The sequence below is a fragment of the Phaethon aethereus genome (genome assembly GCF_964289735.1).
Source record: "Phaethon aethereus genome assembly, chromosome: 20".
NCBI lineage: Eukaryota > Metazoa > Chordata > Aves > Phaethontiformes > Phaethontidae > Phaethon > Phaethon aethereus.
Genome location: NC_138596.1, coordinates 11,179,189 through 11,205,641, shown reverse-complemented (window position 1 = coordinate 11,205,641; position 26,453 = coordinate 11,179,189). Strand labels below are relative to the sequence as shown.

General features: G+C 35.8%; 1 protein-coding gene across 6 annotated transcripts in view; it reads left to right on the top strand.

Moving 5' to 3' along the window:
* DENND1A (DENN domain containing 1A) overlaps window positions 1-26,453 on the top strand; it is a gene marked incomplete at both ends in the record, with an annotated part of 216,449 nt that overhangs the window by 146,207 nt on the left and 43,789 nt on the right. For all 6 annotated transcript variants that reach the window (XM_082009030.1, XM_082009029.1, XM_082009028.1 and 3 more), the window contains 5 exons: window positions 19,868-19,969; window positions 20,504-20,591; window positions 21,179-21,219; window positions 22,974-23,045; window positions 24,154-24,210. In XM_082009030.1, the coding sequence (XP_081865156.1) occupies window positions 19,868-19,969; window positions 20,504-20,591; window positions 21,179-21,219; window positions 22,974-23,045; window positions 24,154-24,210 (360 nt within the window). The remainder of the gene's footprint in view (window positions 1-19,867; window positions 19,970-20,503; window positions 20,592-21,178; window positions 21,220-22,973; window positions 23,046-24,153; window positions 24,211-26,453) is intronic.

The window sequence follows — 26,453 nt, the reverse complement described above, 5'->3', positions numbered from 1 at the left end:
AGATAAATTCTGGCTTATGACCAAAATGCTATATAGGCAAAAATTAATTTTACATTGAGGACCACCTTTTTCTTCTTTCTTCTATTTTGGGGAGCACAAAAATGTAAAGTCTGAAGAGGACTGATAAATGCATTGTTCTTTAAAACAGACACTGCTTCAGCCTAGTAAAACATCAAATGAAAAGATTCTGTCTTTTCTTATCTTTTTCTAATTTAATTCATTGTTTTCTGTTCCTTTCATTCAATGAGTCGCAGCTTTTGGCAGTGACAGATACTCTATTGTGACTGAAATACGCATTTTGTAAGTCATAACTTTACTTCATATTTAAATAAACTGCGTATGTACAGCGTGCAAGATTTATGCAGAACACAGCTGGAGGTATTCTGCTCAGAATTCCTATGGTTTAAAATGTCTCTTTCAAGTTTGAAAATGTGTTGTGAAGTAGATACCATTATGATAATTGGGAGTTCAGCTTCTCTGTCTTGCTCTATTATTTTTTTTGAATACAATTAACACATCACATACACTTCACCTGGTCGCTCCTCATTTACCTCTGACAATTCCTTGATATTTATTTAGACACATGTGGTGTCTTTGCTTTGAACTCAATAGTTGGTATATTCACTAGATTTTTTTTGTAATAAACATTTTTCTGATTTAGAGATATACAATTAGTTTGCATTGTTAGAGAAAAGTATACATATTGATGTCAATTTAAGTCCTTTACTTATTTGTTAGATGATCAGGACATAAATTGTGTACAGATTGTTGAGAAAACTGTGATTACTCTCAAATCAAAATACCTGCTGAGAAGTTGCAGAAGCAGCTCATTTTATATTTTATAGTTCTCATGAGGGAACAGAGAACAGAAAAGATATGCAAAAAGCTATCGAGAGAATTAAAAAAAAAACCACCTATGAATAATACATTTAATTTGAAATTGTTCTATTTTCTTTAAGGTAGCATAAACCTAAAGAACAGAACTCAATGTTTTGTTTGAATTAAGCTTTATTCTCTCAGATTCGGCAGCAATGCTTTTATTTCTGAAAACGAAAGAAAGTAAGTTTGTTTTTAAAGTAAAAGCAAATTCTTAAACTGGACTTAATAGAATGCTATTGGCGTAGTTTTTGTATCTTAATGTATGTAGTGTGCTGTGTTATGTAACATGTATAAAACTATTAGGAACGTAACGCAAATTTCCTCCAAAAGACAACTAGAAATTACATGAAATAGTTTTTATAATTTTGAAAAAAAAGAAAGTATCTGACAGATCAAATTTTAGTGATACCACAGGAGAAAAGAGTATGAAAATACCATAATACTGTATTTCATTTGCGGAAATTAGGTTTGGATTTTTCTTCTTTTTTCTTTTTCCATTTTATTTTAGTTTTAGGAACACTTCTAAGGCTTTGAGGTTTAATGGGGAATAAATCCAAAATCCAGTCTAAGCTTGATCCTCACAGTAAAACAGGAAATTAGTCTGGATTATTTAATTAATTTTAACTGCCGTTTGGAATGAACTAGGGCTATGTTTTTTTAGAGTTTCTGTTCACTGTCCATTCCTGTGACAGCTGCTTTCTGTAATATTTTCAGTAACTGTATTACTGAAGATGTCTGATATTTGTAAATTGGTTTATTACAGGAAAAAGGTGTCACTACTGAATAAGAATTCATTTTCATTGTTTTAAAATTAAATTGATCAACTCCAAGATTTTCATATGAAAGTTCAAAGCTGTTTAGAAAAAAAATGGACAGTAAGCTGTGCCCTTGAATGGGTTTTATATAAACATGATTTTTATTCTTACAGAGGGTTTGTGTCTGCATTCTCATGCATTGCAGAGAGTCTTCCTTGTTTGTGTGCCTGCGCAGCACCAGTTAGTTGTGAAATGGAAATCCACACAATGTGAAGGGTTCTGAAATGTCGTCCACAACAAATGAAGTGTGGTTGTGACAAAATACAAAAATGAGGTGTGTTTGGTTGCTTCACCATAGTCATCACCATGGAGAGATCCATTGTTCTACCATTGCATCTTTGCTGGGTTGCTTAGGGAAGGGCATGATGCAGAAACCATTAGAACAGGACATTTATAAAGGAGACCTATATCACAATAATGTAAAAGGAAATCAGTGTTTTCTTTTGAGATACCTTTGGCTTGGACATCCAATTTTCAAAATGCATATTTAAAGTGGTGTCTGTATAAAATCTACGGAAAGAGTATATTTTTTTAATTTCTTTTTTCAAAATTAAATCATTCTGTAATAAAATATTTCAAGTACTGGCTAAGCTGTAAAGCTTAGGGCTGATAAACAAAGCATCTGAAGCCAAATGGCCCCTTAGCTAACCCCAATTAAAATAAAGATTTCATTGCGCTCTGTCCTGACAGAGAGGGAACATATTGTTGCCTTTAAGGGAGTTTGGTTTAGTTAATGAAAGAATTTATTTCATTTTTTCAAATACAGAACCTAATTAAATAAGTTTCAACTTGACTTGTAGTTGAGGACATTTTAACTCCTTAAAGGTTACTTTTGTGTCCAAGTGTAGCCCTCTCTTGAATAATTTCTATGCAGTATTTAGTTTTGTGATTTATATAATAAGAAATTTTATAGCAGATCTCATGTGAGTAACTATAAGCCTGTTTTATATATAACATATATTTGTTTTTGATTCTAAAAGTGTAAAACTTGTTATTGATGTTACTCTCTTTAAATGTCCTGTTTGGCATTAAGTGTTACTCAGAGATGGTAACTTATACAAGATTCTTAAAAGTACTGTGGGAATGAAGATGACATGGTTTTGCTGTGAAGGCACTTTAAAAGCTGTAAATGATATAAAGTACATTGCTTACTTCTGCTGTTCAGTGAAAAGAAAGATATATCAAAGAATTATTTTTGGTAAAGCTCTCCAAGCAGTAGTTAAAATCTGTATCTCCAGAACATTTTTTCTTAGAGAGGATTAATGGTGAAAATGAAAGCTATTTGTAAGGATTACAAACGTGATTAGTTTGCCTTTCTTCAGGATCCATCTGTACTTGTATAGGTAAAGTTCATTCCCCTTTAGTCAACTAACAATTTATTACATATTGTCCACTAAGAACATATGAAAAATAAAGAACATTTTAATCTAAAGATGCTTTCTTCTTACATACAAGAACATTTTATACTTAACGCTTAAAGGCAGTCAAAGAATGGGAATGCTGTTGCTTACCTTAATTTCTTGCCTAAAATTTAAAACTTGTTGAATGGCTGCTGTGTCTCTGTTAATAAAATCATATGAGATGAGTTACAGTCTCTACTGAATGATAGTGAATAATGCTGTTTGGCTGTGTTGTTTATAATTTGTCAATGTAGCAACTATAATTAAGAGCACCTAACCAGCATTAGTCAGAAAGTGGTGGGTTCTTTTAAATTGTTACAGAAGTTGAATCTAATCAAGGAAGTTCACGCTTAAAGTTTACATACCTGTTACAACTAAAAATTACTTACATTTTCCCCAAACGTATCTATGAAACTATAAATACATCTTGTTTTGGAGCAGTGGTTTCAAATTAATAGGGAGGACTTACTGACCAAAATTCTAAAAACATACATATGTTGCATCCCCTCATTTGTGGATTTTAAGCTAATGTTTGGAGTATGCGTTCTCTTCCAAATGTCACTTAATCGTGCATTCTCCTTTTACATGTTGAATAAATTGCATTCCAGCTCTCTTAGCATGAGTTTCCGGGGTGAGCAAAGAAGCTGTCTCGGATAAAGGGCTATTGATTTCCCCAGGTCAAAGTCATTCCCAAAGCTCTTGACTACTTTTGATGCAGGTCTGTGTGACGCTGGATTTGATTGTTGCCTTCAACTATGGAGGTAAATGATATTCAAAGAATTTCTACCTGTGTGAGGAAATAAATTAATTTTATTTACAGAGAAGCCATAAAATACTTAATGGCTTGGGAGGGGCTTGCAGGGGCTGTTTAGTTGAAAAAGAGTGTTCTTTGATGTGGGTATGAACATGAATGAAATTAAGGACTATATGGTACCAGCGTCCTAAAAATCTCTTACTTATTTGGCATAAGTTACAGACCTTGAGGTAACTGATATGCAGTGCTGTTCTTTTCGGTAGATCATTACAGAATTTCTGTAGATCATAATAATTAAGATATGTTTCAGAAATCTCAACAATAGTTGCCAAACATAACCTAAAATAAAGCATCACATCCAGCCAGAGTTCTAGATGTCCTTGCTTGCCCTAAAGCTACGTTTCCCATCCATTATCTTGTCATAGCTTATTGTGCTCAATTTTAATTAAAATTTAATAGCAATTTTGTAGTCATAACTGACATGAAAGTTTTCCAAAGACTATTATACCCACAGGATATTTCCCGTACGTGTTTTTCTTGTTTCTTGTTTTTAATCTTGTCCAAATTCTGTTCTTTGGAAAAGTCTTTGGTAACAGAAACCATGAAACAGAAAAATTGAGAATGCAGTATAGTGACTTGACTGACGGGTACCAGTTTACAACCGGAAGTAGCCAAGTGCATTTTGTATTCTTTGGGAACATTGATTGTAGTAGTCATACAAGAAGTAGTAAAAAATTGCTATATTTGATAAACATCTTGGGTTTTATTTAATTTTACTTATGCTCAGTGCAGTGTATACGCTGAGTATTCTACATTTAGGTTTCAACATACAGATGCTGAATCTTTTAAATACAAAAACTGCTTTTGCAGTGCTGCAACCTGTAGTTCTTGTTTTTCTGCCTTTAACAGTCTTGTAATCACAGATGTGACGCACAGTTTTTACTTTGGTATCCCAGAGCCTGAAAGTCATTTTTTATGCTTAAAAAAAAAAAAAATTAAAAATGTGGGATCATCAGTCCTTATTGCTGTATAGGAAGCCCTGTAATATTAATTGGCTGTCAAATCCCTAAGAATGGATTAACACGCTTGATCATAATGCCCTGTTCGGAAGCTGAAGTTTGCTGATGTCCCCAGCCTCTCTATTTAACGCAATTACAGATATGCATTCAGGACGTTTGAGTGGATTGCTTTTCATTAATATGATTTGAGCAGACAATACTAAGTTGCTGTTGGGCCCGCTCTGACAGCTAATTACTGAAATGAAGTCTGTACATGGCTAAGAAACAATGGAGCACTTGTCAGGAACATTAAAACAATGCAGAAATAGTACCAAATATTGGAATCACTCCTCTGAACAGTTTTTCTTGTCTCTGCAGACCAACCTTGGGACATAGATGATTGTCGTGGTGAGGTAGACTTTAGGGAAACAAAGTTTGTTACCGCTGACTAAAATGCAATATAGTTCTGTTTTGCCTGCTCCTCTGTTTAATTCAGAAGCTTTTATATACTCACCCTGATTGCTAAACACACTTACCTCTTGCTTACAGACATCATTGCACATTTTCCTCCATGAAATGTCTAATCTGGTTATTTGCATACTGGAGATGCTGTGAATGTCAGACAATTTTGTAGCATTATTTACAGGAGAAACTCTGCCTGACAATTTGAAGGTGGAGGATAGGGAGTGATTTCTTGTTGTCTCTTCCAGTAGAAAAAAAACCCAGGGGCAATCAAGTGAGTTTTGTAACAGCAAAGGATAGAAATAAATGAGAAGGAGCTATTTGTACAATAGGTAGTAATCCTGCCACACACTTTATCAAATGGTACTGAGGAGGTTTGTATGGTTTTGGGGAAGGTTGGAGAGATAATTGTGAGAGGCCTCTGTTTGGGTTTATTTAATACACGAGCAGCAGCAGACTCAGTAAATTTCTTGAGATGAAGACCTCAAGCATCTGAGGGAAGAAATAACGTTCAGGCTTCCTACCTTCCTGGTCTTGCCTGAATGTCTCCTTATGATACGTTGGAGACAGAACACCAGGCAGATGGACTTTTCATGTGATCATTTATGGCCCTTGTGTTCTAAAACTGTGGTTTTCAACTCCTGTCGTTTTCTTTTTTTTTTTCTTTATCCTGTACTTGGGTATCAACCACTGGAAGTGAGATGTTGCGAGAGAATTATGTAACTTGTCATAAAGTAAAGTAAAAATGAAAAAGCAAGAACTTGTTTCAGATGCTGAGTGGGCAAGGCTCTCCCATCCCATCTCCATTTCAGGCATTCTGAGGTGTTTAGGGTAATGGTTGTTTTTCAGCAGAGATGGTGTTTCTGTTTAAGAAACTGTGCTACACCTTCAGCGTTGAGCACTTTCTATACGCATCTGAAAACTTGTGCACATGTCATTCTAGAGTAGAAGCAGCTAAAGCTACAGTGTGTTCAGTACTGGGGAAGGGAGTTTATCTCAAGGCTTTTGTGAAAACCTATATTACCCAGTGTGTTTTTGTCTGTATATCTGCAGAATTAGTAAAAATAATACTACGCTGGCTACAAAGCATTTTTATCATCCAATTCAACTGACTTCTGCACTGTTGTAGGAGAAGGTGCTAGTTATTATTGGAGATTTTTTTTTTCTGTTGATGTTAAGAGGAGCCTCGGATTACCAGTGTAGTTTACCTCGATGCGTGCATCCATATGCCTGACTATAATGAAAGCCAGTGCCACCTCTGAGCAACTCGTGTTATTTAATCCATGCGTCTCCAAGTCCACAGGTAACATGGAGACAAGGGAGTTTGTATTAAATACGCTTGGGCCTTGATTACCTCAGTGGTACTTGCTTGTCTTTCTGGTTTGGGAAGGCATTTTTCTTTTTAATTCTTAAACATTTCTGCTAATAAACAGAAACAGAGGAAATTGAGTTGGTTGGGGTTTGTTTTGTTGTTTTTTTTTTTTTTCATTCCAGTGACAATAAGAATCAGCTCAATATGCTGATTTAATCACATTTGCAATCCAGTGACCTATACAAAATTGCAGCTTAGTTTCTTGGTCAGTATGAAAATGCACCTTTTAAAATGTTTCACTTTTAACAACTCAAGAGTTATAACTAAGGTGTTCAAGAGATTTTGCTTCAGTGTTCATTCACAAATAATTCAAGGTTCTACTACAAGCCACATTGTAAGGCAGTAAAATAATTGCAATAGCAAAATATTCTATTTCTTGTTGAATTTGAATTGGATCTAAAAATTTTTGGTTCAAATCTGCTACTTCAGTTGGGGGAAAAAAAGGACAGTAGCAGGTTGCCAGTAAAGGATCTGTTCTGCCTGATCAACTCAAAAATTCATTATGAGGTGCCAGAATAGTTTGCCATTCTTGCAATTCATTTTACAGAACAAGTTCCAGACTGAGCTCTGCTTTCATGTATTCTCTCTCCATGGAAATAATGTCCTTTTTCTCATTTCAAATTAGATGAGTACAATGAAATCCTTATCTTACATATTTATTAACAAGGCTTTCATCCCTGTGGTATTGTAACTACCCTCACTACTTTATGCAAAGAAATTACAAGGAGAACTCACAAACCTTTAGGAGGTGTATGTGATCACTCTTTTTCAAGCATTATTGCTCATATCTGTATTCTTCTTGCATGTTGCTCCACCACCCATTATTTACTGGCCTTCCTTTCCATACACTGTTGATGGCATTGATTTTTATTTCTTTTAATTCTGAAGTAAATCACATTATAGACCTCATGCCAAGTTCAAATCTCTCTGGATACGCATTGTTAGAAAATTGATGACTGAAGAAATGATGTCGACTCTGCTGTCTGGCATGTGAAGGGTTAAGGGGATTTTTAGCCTCACCAAAAAGTATTTGGTCAGGTACTCAGGTGCTGGAAATTTTCTTAGCAACATCAGTCACCTAGGAACATGATCATCTGCTGTTCTGGGGTAGAGATTACAGAGCTTAATGATTAGCTACTATAAGCTGCAGCTGATGCCAGACTCTACCCCCTTTACACCTAATTAGCCTCATTAATGAGCTCTTCTGCTCTCCACAGAGAGGGCTTCCTCCTTGGAATAGGAGGCAAAAATACTTCACCCAGGTAGATGTGCTGAAACCTTTAATTATTGCCCACACCTGCAAAGCCTTGTGTCTCTGACAGCAGTATTGCTTAACTGAAATTGTGCTTATTTACAGTGACCACAGTACAAAGTATTAACTCTTTAGCACCTGAGGAATTGTTTTTTAAACTTTGAAAGTATTGATACAGGGTATGAATCTAAGCACTCAAAAAATGTATACTTAATTTAATACTTAATACTTAATTTTAACTTAATAGTTGGAGTGGGGGGAGGGGGTTGTGTGTGACAAAAATGTTTCTAGAAGTTCCTGAGTATTTTGTTTAACACTGAAAAATGCGATGAAATTGCTGCTGAATGTTAAATATTGCATTACCAAAACTAAGAACACTGTTAGGCAAGTTTCATTCTTTAAATCAGCAACTCTTGCATTTGGAGCAATGTAATTTTGTACTGCTATGATTAAAATATGGAAAAATACACATGTAGTAATCAATGTAGCAGACAGTGACTGAACTAATGAAGTGTTCTGGTGTGATTCTTTGCTATAGCAATTATTGGTAAATATCTACTCCATTCTAGTGTTTAAATTTATTAAAATTTGATAACATTGTTTTATTGTTTATTCGTTTTAATGCTAAAATAGCTGTGTAACATTTTTTGCACATGCATTTGGATCAAAGTGATTGTGCTCATGTAGAGCAAATGTGTATGTACATTTATCAAATCAGCTCAAAAGGCAGCTCAGGTCAGCGCTTACTCTAATTTTTAATAGGGAAAGTTCAAAAAGCTGATTTCTCAGTGCCAGTACCTTGTTGGTTATTTAGTAACTTTTCCCACAGTAGGCAGCTTTCTTGAATTTTCAGCAGGAAATCCCTACTGTGAAAATATCTAGCATCCGTGATGCAGATACTCTGTGGCACTGGAAAGAACATACTCCAGTCCTGCGGAGGAGGCGGCTTTCTTGAAGAGGAAGCGAGGCGGTGGCAAGCGTGTGCTTTCACTGTGGTTTCGTGCTCGTTCACCTGCTGTCTGGGCTTCTGGCCCGTCCTTGCAGCAGGTGAAGCAGTTGCAGAGAAAATCTCGGGCTATAGCATGCTCAGAGTCTGCAGGCAACTGCAGGCACAAGTTGTGGTGCGTTCTGAGGGAGTTTGAGCCAAGGCATGTTTTTTTCCTGGAAATTCATCTTCTAAAATGACTAGATTGTGCCTTCTGCAGGGCGTGCTCCGTGCCTGTGGAGAGTGACCGGGCTTTTCAGCCGGAGTTGTGAAGTTGTTACATTTTAGTCAATCGGTTTCCTTGGTACAGAATGCTGAGATGATTTGAACTGCAGCAGTGAAGCTGAGGAGTGGTTTGGAACAGAAGACGTGTATTCATGAAGTTGAAAGACTATTAAGAAACTGAAAATAGGGCCTCAAAGCTGTGAGGTCACCACAGTAATAGACATCGTTATTAGCAACTCTTACAAATGTGTACAGCAAAGTTTGTTTTACTTTATTAATGATTAACACAGCATCAAGCCTCACCAGGCAAGATGTAATAATGCACCGTGTGAATCACAGAAATTCATGTGTGTCTTTCCATGAATACAGTCTGAATGGAATGCCAAAATAAAGCATCAAAATGAATGATTTTTCAAATACTTGGATAATGTTTTGTCAATTGTTAGTGCTCCTTATAACTATTCCGTAAATGGCATTGAAGTTTGTGGACTCTTCTGATTGAAATCTTGGCAGGTTTAGTTCTGTTTCCTAGGTGAGAAAGCCTGAGGTTCCAGGGCAGATAAGAAGGACTTTTACAAGATAAAAATTATCATTGAGGGCATGTGGGTCTGGAGGGGAGCAGAGTTGGCATTTTTGGCCCAGCAAATATCTGCCCATCTGCTCTCTGTCAGAATATGTTAGAAGTGCATCTGGATCCGTGCCCCAGAGTTTCAGCCCTGAGCGGGTCATGTGCTTGTCTCCACGACAACTCAAGGAACTGTGTAAACTGCTGTGCTGTGAGCCAGATGCTTCTCTGCACATGTGGTCTAATTAGATGGCATTTTCCCCCCCTCACAAAAGAGTTCAGAAATCTTGCATGGTTTCCATGTCAAAAATGTGTAGCTGATATAATGGGAGTTGGGAGGAGTCATGCGGCCAAACAGTAAATAATTACACTTGCTGCAAAGCTCGGCTTCAGTGTGTGTGAGCTGTAGGTTTGCAGGAATGCAGAACAAATTCCCTTCAGTTGCTTCATCATGGATTGAGCAAAACCTGTGGGGGAAGTAGTGAAAGGAAAAATCTGCTTTTTTTTCATACTCACTCTGGATGCAACTTTCTCTTTATGAATACACCAGGAAGGAATCGGGGGACTGAGACAGATTACAGACCTTCCAATAAATGCTCATTCTCAGTCTCTCAGAGGCAGGATTTCTTTTTTTTTTTTTTTTTTTAAGGGTTTGAATAAAAACTACAAAAAGTGATATGTTGTAGAGGAGAGCCTGGGGAAATAAAATCAAACCTAACTCATAAAAAATTATACTGGCAGGATCCTCAACCTGTTGTGAGATGGGGGAAAGGGCTTCATTTAGTGCCAATGATCGAGGAGCTCTCTTGAAAGTAGCTGAAAAGTAGCACAGTTTTTGTGATTATACTAATGTGACTTTTTCTGTGTCTTGCTTTCTCATGAGGTGAAATCTGAACCTCTTTCTGACAAACAGCGAGCAAATAAATGGTAAAAGGAGAATGAAGAGTTCTCATTTATTTTAAAAGGGAAATGCTTTACTGTGCTGTTTTTGCCACCTGTGAGCAGCATCTTGCTCAGTTGTGGACTTGATTTGTTAGTTCTTTCCCAGAAGTTGTTTGGGCAGACATATAATATAGTAATGCTCTGTAATGAGCAGTATGGAGGCAAGTGTCTTTGGTGCGGCAAGTTCCAGTTGTTCCCGGGAATGGGTGCTGTTGCATCTTTAAGAGTCTAGTGATACAGTTACTGATTCATAATCTCACATACATGATAAATAACCATAGCAAGCATACGTCTGTATGCATTTATATATTAATAATTGACCATAACGTTTCCCTAAAGACCATTACATGACTTGAACAGAAAGGAATGAAACACCTTTTTCCAGTGTTCCTAATCCAGTGCCTTTGCTTACCTCTTTCAGGGCACATGATAAATTCCTTCTCTAAAATGGCTTCTTTTCTAGCTGTGTTTTTTCACGGCAATAGTTGAGACTTACACACCAAATTATCAAGTGGCATAACATGATGGCAAATCAAACTTCAGTGAGTTCTATTATAGTAATAGCATTTACTTTGACAGATATTATTTAAAGGAAGTGGCATTGCATATTATGTTATCTTGTATCTTGTGCATTAGTGTATCTACCAGGGACTAGGTGTCCCTAACTCAGTGAAAATTTAAAGTTTAATTCCATTATAGCCATTTTTTTTATACAGACAGGGTTTTTATTACTTAGCTAAGAGAGTGGGCTTTTATGACCTACCTTTTATAACTAAAGCTTCTCTCACATTGCTTTAGTGAAGTTAAACCAGTTTATTCTGCTTCTGCATCTATATTAGCATCTAAATATTATATTAAAATATTTTGGTCTTGAAAACAGCCATTTTTTTCAATGTGGTTGTGGGAATCATGATACAAAGGAGTCTCATACCTCTTGCACAAAAACATATTTTCAACATATTTACTTGGGTGAATCCTGGAAGCTTCATTGATTTGGATGAGTTTTAGCTTTTTATATGTATCTAAGAAATCAAAAGAAAGCCAAATATTAACATTTGTGACCTTTAGGCATACTGGTCATTTCTAAATCTTGGACAATCATTTATAATTTTTTTTCAGAGATTTTTTTTTCTTCTTTTAACAAAATATTTTGCATTCTATTGGGTTTTAATAAATGAAACAAAAAAAAGCTTGTCATTTATCTTATACGAAATACTTTGTGTAGATTGTGTTTCTAAGCACACATATATTTTGTCATAGTTCAAAATAACTTGTATAAAGAATTGCACTGTGATTTTTCTCCTTTTTTGTATTCTCACTAATGTTCCACAATAGTTAAAATAGAAAAAGGCCTTTTTATTATAGGGAACCTGAATTGGTAGCTGCTTTGCATGCAGAACATACTAGCTTCAATGGGAGTATTGCTCATGGAATGATTGCAGAACTAGGCCCTGAAATTACCTTGCCAGCTAATGATAAAATCGCATGCAGGCCACAGGGGTTTTTGTGGAATAAATATAAGAGTGGAACAATATACAGTACACATTATACCAGTAATTTAAAGCATATTCAGGACAAAGAGAGAGTTCCTAGTGCAGGCAGCATCATAGAGATTTGCTGTATCTGATAAAGATTAGGTTTCTCAGCTCGTAATACCGTACTATTACTTTTCTTTTGTTATTCTTTCAACACCTACACTCATGCATTGACACAATATCAAGTAGGAAGAGAAAGAATAGCCTTGTATTTAAGGTACTGAACAGGGATTAAAGACATTTTGGTTCTTTTCCCTGGCTCTGCCAGAGACTTTTGTGACTGTGTACAAGTTACTTATTATTTTCATGCCTCTATTCTTGATCTGTGAAATGGTGATTTTTTTTTTTTTTTTTTTTTTTTCTCCTTTTTGCCCCCTGCCCCAAGCCCTAAATGCTTTCTTGCTGGCTTCTTTGCACTTTATCTTCCAGGTTTGTTGCTTGAGTTCTAGAGACACAAGTCTGTATCAGTTGGTTAGGGGTAGAAAACAGCTGGCTGATGTAGGTGATTCACAGCTCGGAGCAGGCAATGTCCTGAAGTAGCCATATAAACACTTGGAAAGATGGCTTGCTCTATTACAGTAAAGTAGTTTCATTATTTGTGAATATGAGTATTTGTCATTTTTCTTGGTCTAACATGAAAATGCCAGGTATCTTAATAAGCTAAAAGGGTTTGTAAGGAGAAGCAAAAACATTGCTATGTGATGTAAGTTTTTTCCAGTTACACATTTTTCATTAGTTTCATCTTTTATTTGAAGTTGGTTTTGTGTGAAATTTTTCAGATCCTGTAATGGTGTTGGATATTACTGTCTGAAATAATGTGTAAACAGATGTTGTTGAACTTTCACTGAATCTGTCAGTATCTGAGCTGGTTTTCTTACAATGTTTTAATGCAAATAAATCTTTTCCTGTATTTTTTCTACAAAAGTTTTGTAGTAATTTTAATACACCTACATTTTTTTGATCTGATGGCATTTTGGATGTTGTAGAATGGATTACAGCTTAATAATGCATTGCATTATAATAATACATATATTACTAGGGTTCTAAAAGAGGCACAGGCTACAGAGTTCTAATTACAGTGTGAAAAAAGGTTTTGATGCAATCTGAATATCTGTATATTATAATTTCACATTTAAAGTTGAGTTGTATGTTTAAATTGCTTCATCCTAGTTGGCAGCCTACTGGTAAATATTAATGGTATCTTCAGTGGCTGTAGGACAAAGATATACGTCACTGTGAGGGCGCTTTACTTTTATTTGGGTTTTGGTCAAGAATGTCTTTGCTTTTTTTCCTGCAGTCTAACTCAGAGCTCCAGTTGGTGTCTGGTTTTCTAGAGGGAATTGTGTAAGAACTTTGAGAATACTTACAAGATGAAATTTTGAAATGTATTAACTTCCAATATCTACATGCGAAAAATGGGCTACGGCCAGTAACCACAAACAACTCTACATTAGTGCAAGTTTTTCCTGTTTTCTTTTAGTAGTGCAAGGTGTGTTCTACTTCTTCATAGTGCAGTTGGAAAAAACACTTCTGTGACTATTTAGTCATGCCAAGTTAGGAGTTTGGGGAAGCATGTTAAGTTATTTTGTGCGCTGCAGCACATGTCTGTCTCGCCTCATGTGATTCATCTGTCAAGGAATGTTTTGTAAAAGAAAGCACCCAAGCTCTTGTGAGGGCAATGCCTATGTAGCTGAATACAGCTTGCTGTGTGTGCATATACCCATGACCCACAGCACAGGTATAAGCTAAGTTTTGACACATGACATTTTGAAGGGGATGTTGATGTGATTAAGTGTTATGAATGGTGTCAGTGATTTGACTGACTTGGAGGCACCTTTCTCCCTTCTATTTCTCCTTCAGCGATAGTATTACAACTTATTGCAGGAGTTACCTGATCATATGCAGAAGAATGACAGCTGTCAGAAATTCCAATTCACCGGCAATTGCAAAGGTTGAAAATTTAGAGAAATGGCCCATTTTGTTTAATACTGTAAATTTTATAAAAAATATCTATAGAAAGTATAGATACTGTAAATCTATTTTAAAAAGTGGTAGGGATATTCACTTTCATGTATCTCTACCAGAGGTTATATATCCTAGTGAGGAACATGGAAGAATATTTCAGAACATGAAAGAATATTTCAAAAATATTCTGAAATTGGTGTGGTAATGGAAATGGGCATTTACATGAGACAGTAAGTGTTTGCATAGTATAGTCTGCATTGGTAAATACATGTTTTTTTAAATGGTTTTCAAGATTACACTTAGCAATACTAATTTATCAGAACTGGTAGTCTCAGTTTGAACAGAGTCTTAATTTAGTTTTCTTTAGAAGAAATGTGGTCAAATCTCGAAGCACATGATTTCTTTGTTCCTGAGCAGCATCTTGAAATGCCAATAAAGCTATAGTATCATTTGCTTAACGCAGAGTATTTGATCTATGCTTTCTTGATTCCATTATGACTGAAGGCAGATGCAAAGAGCTTTCTTGTGCTGAATGTATGTACTAGTTACGGGGAGGTTATTTGTCGTTGCAATTGCAAGCTGAATGAGCCAATGTCCTATCAGATGTCTGTCACCAATTTCAGATTTTCTTTATGGAATCCTGCTGGCTGACTGATGATCCTTCTTCAGCTGTGATGAGCTAATCTTGCCTTGACGTTGTAATCACAATTCTTGAAATGTCTGCAGAGCAGTTGCTTGCCTTTGGTTGCTGTTGTATCTGACATTGACATATATATCCAGATCAGTAAGATCATTCTCCTATCTTAGTTGCATTATAATTCTGGATGGAATTAAGAATGGTGATTCCTAGAATATCCCTATAGGCTTCACTTTGTCATTTGCAACATAACCAATTTTAGTAAAGGATGTGGTTATTTGCGACATCTAGGTAGTAATAAACCAATGATATATGAATCCCTTGCACGTCATTGTTCTTGCTGTATATTTGGGGTTTTGCTGCATAGTGTACTGACACTAGACTTACAGCTTGTGGACTGTCAGATTGTCATCTTGTTCTGCACCTTTAAATTCCACCCACATTTTTTCATTTCGTGGCTGACTTACAGAGCAGCTCTAATGGCTTGTGTATTTATTAGAGAGGCTTTGAAAGAGCACCTACATGGTTTAAAGGCATGCATATAGCAGTACAAAATTCATTACCCTGCACCACATGCTGACCATGATAATGCAGAAGAAATTACATATATCTTGCATGGCATAACTTTTAGGATTGTCTAAACAAAGTCTTCAGGCTTGGATTGTTGTTTTGTTGTGTTTTTTTTTTTAAATTTTACTCTTAGAATAAAGTTTTCTGAAGTCTTTGCCTGTTCAAGAGACTCTCACTGTTAACCTAATTTGAACCCTGTCTTTATTATCTTAATGTTTTCTTTAGCAGTCACACGCTGGCTTTAAAGCCCCATTATCCAGATGCACACTTTGGTGTTTCATCTCTTGCAGGAGTAGGAATGGTTAGACGTCCATGAGTTACCTTAGCACCTGTGTGTCTTTCCAGAAGTATCATTTGTGTTTGCCTCTGTTCCTTCCTCCAAGTCCTTCTCTAATCTGTGCTCTCTTCTGCCCCACATATTTTTAGTCCTTTATACTCACTGTGAAAGTTACTGCCATAACCAGTTAGCTAGCCTGCCTGCGAGCATGGTAAGTCAGACAATTCAGATAGCATACTTCTGTCACAGTAACTGCCTGCACGCGGTTCTGTACACTCTTCTGAAAGAGTTTTTCTTTCTGAAGAAAAGTGATTTCCTTGAAAGATGGGGGATCACGGTGAAGTTTTTTACAGCGTAGCTAATCAAAATAAAGCATTATTTTTCAATTTGCATTATAGCTCTTAAAATATAATGGCAGGTTTCATGAAAGTCTAGAGCAGTTTGAAATAAGTCCTAGACTCCTTTCATTTTTCACTTGCTGCCTTAAGTAGTTTTAAACGTTATTTTAGAATGTAACTGAATTCCTATTTAAAAATAAGACTGGCAACAGATCAGATGTGGGCTGAAACTTTTCAGCTCTTTAAGGGATCATGAGGTAGCAGTGCTGCCCTGATGAACTTCATTATGCCATATGAATATAAAATATTCATATAAATGGAGATTTGCAAAGGCATAAAGAAAAGGCACCCGTTTTTTCAACGTATCTGGGTGTCTTAAATCTTAGTATTACATTTTAAAGTTACATCTCTTGTCTTAAGATTGCAGATTAAATGTCTTTGAAATGTGTAAATTTTTGTATTAAAAAAAATTTTTTTGTGATCCAATCTTGAAGTATATGTGAATTATCTAATATTACAGATCAAATCAGATTCCTCATAGAGTTGTATTGTGCACACATTTAGAGCATTTGTAGTGCTGTATCTTAGCCTCTGTTATGCATTTATAGTTGGAGAGGGGAATAATGGATATTTAAGGTATTGATGAATCAAGGCCTAAATTCTAACTGTTGGAAACAGCAAGTTTAGGAGTTGATGGGTTTATCAGGACAGGTTATTATAATTGCTTCACATGTAAGCAAGACAATTCATTTCACAAAATATCTGCAGGTCTTAGCATGTCCCCTCATGTATAATGTCATCTGTCAGTAAAAGCAGAGATGATTAGCTTTATAATTTACAGTTAACTAAATCTGTCAAGAAAATGGTCTTATTGTCCATCTTGTCTTTTTGTAATGAAGCTGTGGATGGGGGTTAGCAACAGTGTGTTCACCCTTCTGGAGGTCATGGAGGATGGAAGGTACTAATGCATTCTAAGCTGAAAAGCTCACGCTTGACCTTGATGATTAAAGTTTTTCCTATCATCTAGCAGCAGTTGAGCCTGAATTGTCTCTTAAGAAGTCAAAAGGTCTAATCAACCTAATGAACAAACTCAATCATTCGTACTTTGGGGAAGGGAGTGCGTTAACGGTATAACAATACTGCCCCCCCCAGCTGCAATATGTGTGTTATAGGAATGGTACATAGCTCGATTGTAAGAGGAGAAGCTGGTGTCATTGTGCAGGATGTACAGTGGAGTAGAGGAAGCTTCTAACAGAAGGGTGTAGTTTTTTCCATGCTCTTCTCTGGCCATGGGAGAAATTTTGGATTCTTGTAGATTATAGGAAGGTTTGCTTGTTTCCTTTAAAGTGTTTTGTAAGTGAGGATTAAATGAAAGCTAAACCTTCCTTTGGCAAACAGCTTCTCTGATTGTGGACAAACCTACACGTTTCTTCACGTATTCCTCCCAGCTCTTTTCACACTCCAGATTGTATCTATGTCAGACAAATATTTTCCAGGCATCCTTTGTTACTTTCTGGTAGCTGAAGTTGATGGGAAAGCCTTTTTCATACTGGTCAAGTAGATGTTAAATGCTGCTGTTTGTTATACTGTTGCCTGGGCCCAACCTGGAAAGTGTCTGTCGATACAGTTTCTGTAGTAACAGATGTATTTGCAATCTCCTAAGCTTTTTTTCTTACTAATTGTAGTGCTCTGTAGTATCCTGACTTTTCCTTCCTGGTACCTGAGAGAGAGTTTAAGCAAATCTCAAGTGGGATGGCAGTAGCTGAATATAATATATTAAGTTCTTGCATGGGGACGTTATATTAGTCCAAATTGTCAGTCTCATCTTAAAATCAACTAATGGCTTTTTCCATTTGCTGTGATGCTTTCTTGCCTGAAGGTTTGTTTTGACACTTCCATGTTACGCAGAAGTTCTGTCCCTTTCTGCAATCTACTAACATGAGTGCATGATCAGCTGTTAGTCATTTAAATGCATTAAAACCTTTCAGACAGTACATACCTGGATTTTTGAGACAGAACCTTTGTCGTGGCAGTAGTCAGTGTATCATGGAGACTATACCCAGTGTCTTTCATACCAGGCACATACCAGCCAGACCTATTTTTCCAAACATTTTTTCTTTGTTTACCTTGAAATAAAGTGTCTTACGATTCTTTAATCTGATGAAAGCCAAGCCACGGCAGGGAGGGGGGAAGTGTTTTTTCACATTCATGCTTATTGCCCAGAAAGATTGTAGTGAGTTTGTTTTTTCCTGTAAACACCTGCTAGAGTAAATCAAAGACGGGTTATTATCTTTGAAATTAATTATCCTGAAACCGTAGTTGTCACATAAGAAACCCGCTTTCTTTTCCAAAACCTCGGAAATTCATTGGCCCAAGGAAAGGGTGACAAACTATCCTAAAAGAGTGACTTCTTCCATCTTTGAAAGAGAGACATCCTGTGCTTAGACAGTCACTTGCCATTGATCCTTTTCCTCATGTTAAGAACAATCTGTGACCTCTGGCGTGTGTTGACTGTTGAATTAGAAGTGAGGTACATGGTGTATCATCTTGGTGATTCTGGTTGTCCAATTCACTGAGGGCCAGGAAGAATTTTATTACTGCAGTCTGATTATTTGAAGCCAAATATTTCCTTCACTTTCTTCATAAATTGTGTTAAACATTTATATACTTGTCTTCACCATTTAGTTATGACGGTGAGGTCAGTTATGTCAAAGGACAGGCAATCAGCAGTGAATATCGGCCAACAGGTTGATAGGCTCTGGGGTAGTACCAGACCTCAGGTAGGAAACGTATCAATGGGTGAGTTTGATCAATTGTGAACTCAGGGAAAAAGCTGAATCCCTATGGATTTTAAGAAATGTGAGTTGTCATCACAGTTTGCCCAATGTAGTTTGGAGGATTTAGTGTAGATTAGGTGTTAGAAGTCCTGGGGCCACATGGTGGCTTCCAACATAAATTGGTGGGGAAAAAACAATATGCTCAAGCCATGCTGTGGCATGGTGTTTTATTGAGCACAGTCATTTAGTGGCCCTCTTATCCTGACTTTACATAGCCAACGGTGAACGAGATCACTAACATAAAAAGCTTTCAGAAATTGAATGATACAACCCTTTTAAAGGGGGTGCTTTAAGTTTTTTTGCTATGTAACGTTGATTTTGAACATTCAACAGATCAAGGGTCCAAATAGATTTTAATATGAGTATGAAAAAGCCTCCATATTAATTATACATCAGTATAATTTTATCATTCTTTGTTATTTTTTTGTTTTTAATTGAATAAATATATTTGCTTGCTACGTTGAGTATTTGTAGATTTAAGTGTGGAGTAAATTTGTGCCCTTATGGCAGATGCACAGCAGACTTCAGCATTAACATAACTCATTAAAATAAAAGTAGAGCTGCAGAACAATTTGTGTCTTTTGCCAACAAGGTTGTGAAAGAGGGAAATTTCACTCATTCAATATACGAAAGCCTAATCTTTCTGAACGGTGGAGAGAATAGAGTAGATGTTCCTGACTTGTTTGTGCAGGTTAACTGGCTCGGTCTGCTGAGGTAGATAAGCAGAATCCACAAAATTCAGATGACTGTGTGTCGTATTTTGGGGACATTAAGTAAAATTAGCTTTTTGTATGATGAAAGTTCCTTCACTAGTGTTATCAAAATGTGCATGAAGCAAATGTTTATCATCATTATTTTGATGATACACAATTTGCCAGTTTCCAACCTGTTTCTCAGTCACATTATTAAAACCTGAAATAAACTACAGTTACTCAATGTTATGTAAGGCCTACTTTAATTATCTATTTATTTTGGAGCAGAAGTAGATAAAATGGAGTCAGTGGATTCAAATAGATTCAGACAAAGCTTTTTCAATTTTTAATGCTCTGAACTCTACAGGGTGAACCTATCACTTTTTGTGAAGAAACATTTGTGTCCCATCGTTCTGCTGTCATGAGGCAGTTTCTTCAGAATGCCATTCAGCTCCAGCTCTTTAAGCAGGTACTGGCTTAATTCCTCTAATGTGGAAGCAGATTCTTTAACAATACAGCTGTTTTCTTTGAGGACTGTTACTATAATCCTTGATCTGTCAGCCACATAATGAGGAAAATTCATGTAGTTGGCAGCACCTTAATTCCTGATTGTTGGCGTTTCTCAGATTCAGGTGATATGGCTTTCTATATTTTAAGAGGTGTATGTTTTTTTCCCCTAAAGGTCTCAGTGCCCAGTTTTGATCTGAGCATACCTAGACCCAATATATCTGCTGTAAACTTTGTACAGAAAGCCTATTACTGTTAAACATGGTATTATTGCTTCTGAAAACATATATGTATAGATAAACACATGAATGCTGTTTTTTCAGTGAAGCGGCATACCTTTTTGCATTGGTAAGCGTTTTGGTTGTATTTTCGTTTGATTGAGAGTCCCTTCCCAATAAGAAGATTGGGGTTATTCTGGCAAATGCAGGATCAAGTCTTTCAGAAAAGGTAAAGGATGGGATGGTTGATTTGTTTACACTCTTTTTTTACGTTGTAGTTCATTGATGGCCGTCTGGATCTTCTTAACTCTGGAGAGGGCTTCAGTGATGTTTTTGAAGAAGAGATAAATATGGGAGAATATGCAGGTAAGAAATACAGAATTTTGAAGTAATTTCAGACACTGTTCTTGACTTACTGTTTGTGGGCCATCATGATGTAATGGGTCATTGTGGTTACTCACCTAAATAACTGACACTGCAATGATCCCTGGAGGCTGAAGTGGTTTTTGTTCTTTCCTCTGTCAAGAACTTCGAGTAATGTATTATAGTCTGAATAAAATCTGTTCAGTCTTACAAAACCTCAGAATGACCACTTGGCTAAAGTACAACTAAAAGAGTTCTTACAGTGGAGGATACTTGAAAAACCTTGGCATTACCCAGAACCACCTCAGATTTCTCTTAGTGATCTTAAAAAACCCCTCAGCGTTCTCAAATGTCTGAAAAACAACCCAGGTAAAATAGAAATGCCTCTTAGCAAGTAAAAGAAAAATTGTAGGTGTATCATGATTTTTTTGTTGTTGCTGTGTTTCCATTAAAAGAAAAGGGTGGTTGTCCTGTTCTGTTTCTGTATCGTTCATGCTCCTAGAACCACTAAGTGCTAACACTTCACATTTCAAACTTCTTTTCTATTTGGTAGAGAGTTACTGTTTGTTTGTTTTTGTGATTCTTTCTAGGTAGTGACAAATTGTACCACCAGTGGCTCTCTACAGTAAGGGTAAGAACACACTATTCTTCCAACAGACGTTCTGATTCTTGCTGGACCATTGCACAGTTCTGTATGGCTGTTAACCTCTGTCCTCATGAACATGACTAACCTTTTTCCTGCAGTATTTAGCTGTGACCGACTTGAGTTCAGTTGTAAGAAACTAATGCACTCTTCAGATGAAGTAAAGAACAGAAGAAAAAATACGCTGAAAAAAAAATCACCATAGGAATTCTCAAGTTTCTGAATCCCACTTAAAATGTCTTGGAGACAGCTGGAAATAAGTTATTGCCATTTTAGAAAATAATGTGGTGGTTCTTTCCTTTTCATAGAAAAGGAAGCAAAAGGGAACATTGCTACACCAAAAAAGCTTTTTATACAACTAAATGGTGTGAAGCACTGAATGGGGACAGCACTGTTTGGCATGTTTTTGGATCTCTTTGGTTTAGTGCTCTAGGTTGTATAAATTAAAAATGTAAATACTTTTAGAGAATAGTACATTATTGTAGCTGATTTTAAAAGTCTCTTTTGATGCATAAAATGTGATATATTGAAAAGTAAAATATTTCTGGTTTATGGGTACAAGTCAGTAGGAAAGATTGAAATGTTTTCTGACAGAATTGAGTTTTGCAGCATTCCATTTGCCTATTGTCCTGGTTATGAATGGAATTATGTTGCTTACACAAAATGCTGGGCTTGATATTATCTTGATAATTTTGCATTAAACATTTTGCTAAAAATTCCATAATATAGTTAGGTAGGTATATATATTATATGTGTATATATATATTTAAATACATAGGATGACAAGTAAGTTTAAAATAATAAGAAAGGGGAATGGCTGACAGTGAATCTAAAAATTCATGTAGTTAAATTCAACAGTTTATAATTTTTCTGGAAGAACAATTGTTATGTAGTAACAGAAGTAGTAAATCTTAAAACTGTTTGCATCCGATCTCTGGAAATACAATTTTGCGCTGAAATAAGAAACTACAAAATCGTCAAAGGTTTTATTCCTTGGGTTCTACCCATCTCCTTTATTTATAAAATAAGGTACTGTACAGCAAGAGTCAGTGGTGTGTAGAAGATGTCTAAAACACCAACCAGACTAACAGATTATTCTGTCTGGTATATTACTGTCTTATGACTTTTATTATATTCGCCACATGCAATTCAGCTTTTCTAGAATTAATGTTTATGACTGTAGTTAGATTTCATTTTCCCTCAATTTATCCCTTTATTGACTACTTAGGTCTTAAAAAGGCAGCATGCTTTTGATAAATAGTATTGTGAGATCGTGAAAAGGAAAATAAAAAAAGATCTTACTACTTCAGATTGAATGTACAGGCTTTCCTGAAACTGAATTTTCTGCCCCAGGCATTGAGTATTTGGTAGGACACTTTTGTCTTAAACTTGTTTAGGATTTTAATGCAATGTACAGGACATCCTTGAGGGTGAGTGGAACAGTCATAGAACACTGTTTTGTAAGACAACCTGTAGGACAAGGGCTCTTGGTATTAGGAGACACTGATATTTTTCTTTTGAAAACTGCTGTATTAAACAGAATTGGGATCCCTCTGGAAAACCAGAGAGAAACATTTAATATGTTTTTACTTGTTTTCTTTAAATTTACTATTTTAAAACTCAGCTCTGCTAACAAGCATAGTTAATGCTTTGTTATTTTAAGTTAGGAATGGCGGACTTCAGATTGCTGTTTGCTTTAAAGAGCTTTGATAAAATTTATTCTATTCTTACTATAATTATAGAAAGGAAGTGGAGCCATTTTAAATACAGTAAAGACCAAGGCCAACCCTGCCATGAAGACTGTCTATAAGTTTGTAAGTATCAAGTACTGGCTTACTACTGAGATAAGAGTCTAATTACAATTCTGTTTTAACCTTTCAAATGCAACCCAAGTCCTAAATTCATTTTTATTGGACTCACAAGATTACTTAAAATACGCATTCATCTAAATTTCAAATTTAAATGGAAGAGTCGTTTTGAAATTTAAACATAATTGAAATGCAAAGGAGAAGGGGAACTTGTGATTTCTTTTGAAAGTATGGATGATAAATTCTATTTATTACATAGAACTATTTCTGCGAAATAGCGCCTATATGCTCTACTATGCAGCTCTACCATCTCATCATTACTCTGTTGGAAATCATTGTTACCTCAGGTTTCTCTGCTTGCAGCTTCATCGAAATAAGGGAATCCTCTCATTTTCCAAATTGTTTCCATCTTTTCTAAAAGTCAGTTAATTTTCCCTAGAGATTTCTTATACCTGCTTATTTAGAGCCCAACTTACTGAGTTATTCTTTAAACGAAAACGTTTTCAGTTTTGTTAACAAACAGCTAGTATGTTAGTGTGTTGGCTAGTATGTTAGTATGTTAGCATGTAAGGCTGCCGGTTTCACTGTGCAAGATAAAACAGCACAGAGACAAGCGAGGATTTCTTATAAGCTCAATTTTAGGAAAATAATGTTACAAAAAGCATTGCAATAACTATTCAAACTTTTATTTTCTCCTGCCTTCCTCCAGCCTGAGAGATGAGTAGCATGAGATTAGCTCTATTAAATGGAACTGGCATCCAGAGTACTGCGAGGAGAAAATTTGCAGGCTTACTATTACCGTCGATTGTTAACTTTCAGAAAAGATAAATACTTAAGGGGAAGACCAAGGGTGTGGAATGCAAGAAGATGAAAGATGCCTGCGGCATCAAAACAGAGAAAACAAAATTTTTGCAATGAGTGGGTGTGACGGTGTGTTTTTTCTTTGGGGTCTGTTTAGCTTTCTGTAAGTTCTAGTATGTTTTCAGTATCCTGTTACAATTTTTTCCATGCCATTTTTGGTAACTGGAGAAGGTGAATCTTGATGCACTGAAATCAAGCATAGTCGCTGCTGGAAATAGAAGGGGATTTTAACTTAAATTAATTTTTCATGCAGGCAAAAGATCATGCAAAGATGGGAATAAAAGAAGTGAAAAACCGCTTGAAGCAAAAGGTACTTGAAGTTCTTATTCAAAATGTATAAGCACCATGTATGAAATACTTAGCCACAAAAAGCATTATGTGATCAATAGGAAGCTGTTTAATACAGTGTTGTTAGCACACTTCAAAATGCATTACCAGCTGTCCTGGATTTTTCACACTGTTATAAATATTCACAGACCAAAAAAAACCTGTCTTCAAATACATTAAGGCTCTGACTTAAACCCACAAAAGCCAGAAAATTGAGTGTTCTAATTGGAGTGGTCCCTCTCCTGTCCTTTGTGCTGAGGCATTGTGGAAGGGGACTTTACGTGAACTGGGAGATCTTTCCTACAGTAAGGGCAGTGAACTTCTTGCAAATGGCAAATTGTTGTTATTTCTACAGTAATCTCTGAGGGAAAATAGTATAGTGTTGGTCATTGGGAAAAGGATTTACATGTTTCATGAATGTCTACTGCAAACTTTAGACATAAAGAAATTAGAGTCCGTGTTCATTTCAAATTGCAGAAAAAAATACTCAAAGTAGTATTTTGGTTGTTTTCCAAATCTGTCTTTGTTTGTAAACAGTGCAATTCCAAGAATGCTGAATTGTGTTTGAAGAATGTGTTATCCAATACTAATTGCTCCTTATAAGCCAGAAGCATAGTCGTATTGATATATACCTTATGAATGAATGGTTAACTCTGCCTTAGGTTTATTGCAGATATTCTATTTATTCTATGAAGCAGAGCTATTAGAGTCTTTTGGGAAAATAAAATAGCTAACTTGCTCATAGAACTGAAGTTCCTATCAGAAATTTTTATTCAATTTGTTGCATTTGTTTCCTTTAATCTGTGCTATCTCAGTAAATTCATTCTCTAAGCTTCTAAACCATCATCTTAAGATAGCGCTGCAAATGTATTCCTGTGGCACAAACAGAAATCTACCTGAACATGTCAACAAAATGGTAATACAAAGGGATTATTCTGCAGACAGGTTATGAACAGATTAAATTAACTGTGGGTACAATCCAAATGCTGTTCGCTTTCTATATACTCCAGCAGATTGTGAGAGATTTTTGACGAAGATAAAGTTGCTTCAGATGCTTTTAGTGCTATTTTATTTTGTTACACTTACTACTTTATATGAGACCACTTTAGGTATAATATGAAAATATTAGAAACATGAAGCAGTTTTCTTGTACATGGAATTTTTTATGTAATTCCATGTCTTTCACTTCTGGACATAACCTTCATGAATAATAAAATATTTGGCCTTCTCATGTGCATTTCTAAAGCATTTGGAGCTGTGTAAAATGACCAGATTGTTTTCCTGTATTTTAAATGCTAATATAATTGTATGCTATTCAGTGACATTTGTATAAATGGCTGAGAAAAGTCTCATTCATTCATTGCTTAGTTTTATTATTATTGTTGTCTCCCTGGTCCTTCGAGCAGCATGCATTCTTTTCAAAAAAACACACAAAACATTTACAAATAAATGGCCCAATTTTGTTTCACCTTCCTTATTACGTGGCATTTCTGTAAGTAAGATGGTTGAACATGATTGTTCAACATACACTTTCACAAGAGCTTAAAAGATTTCTATGAGTAGTTGACACATACTGCTGTACCTTTCCTCATTAAGTCTGTTCTTTTCTGTCCCATCCTGTTCTCCATTTGGAATGCAAGGTAGGAAGATAACTCTAAAAAGAGTTATTGTTCTGTTTAAAGTGATAAAAATAGCAAAAATTGTTTTGGCCACCTCATATTATTTTTAGTCTAAATGTCTGTGCTGCTCTGTTGACAAGTCTATTAGTGCATTCTCACCAATTTTCATGTGAGAACATTGTATTCTTCATGTATTTACTGACCAGTATGTGCAAGTGTTAACTGTGTGAAATTCTGGCATCATTAAATACTTAATTTTTGCCAAATTTGGGATGCTAGTCTTTCATCTTCTAAGGATAACCTAAGGTTATTTTTAAACTGAACTTACTATCCACTGCATTTTAACATACTATTTTCCATTATTAATACAAAAAGTATGCAGGCCACTGGTAAGGAAAAGTCAAATATAAACATCCCTTTTCTAGTTTTTGCTGCCAAATATGAGCAGCTTCTGTACAAGATAGAATTTAAAAATGCAATAAAGCTAGAGGTCTGCTTTCTACAACTCTGCATAGCAATGGTGACCTCTTAAATATAATCAAGAGCCCATTTTGCCCTTGGTTTGCTCCAGTCTTGGGTTTGAATTGCAAATGGGAAATGCAGGATT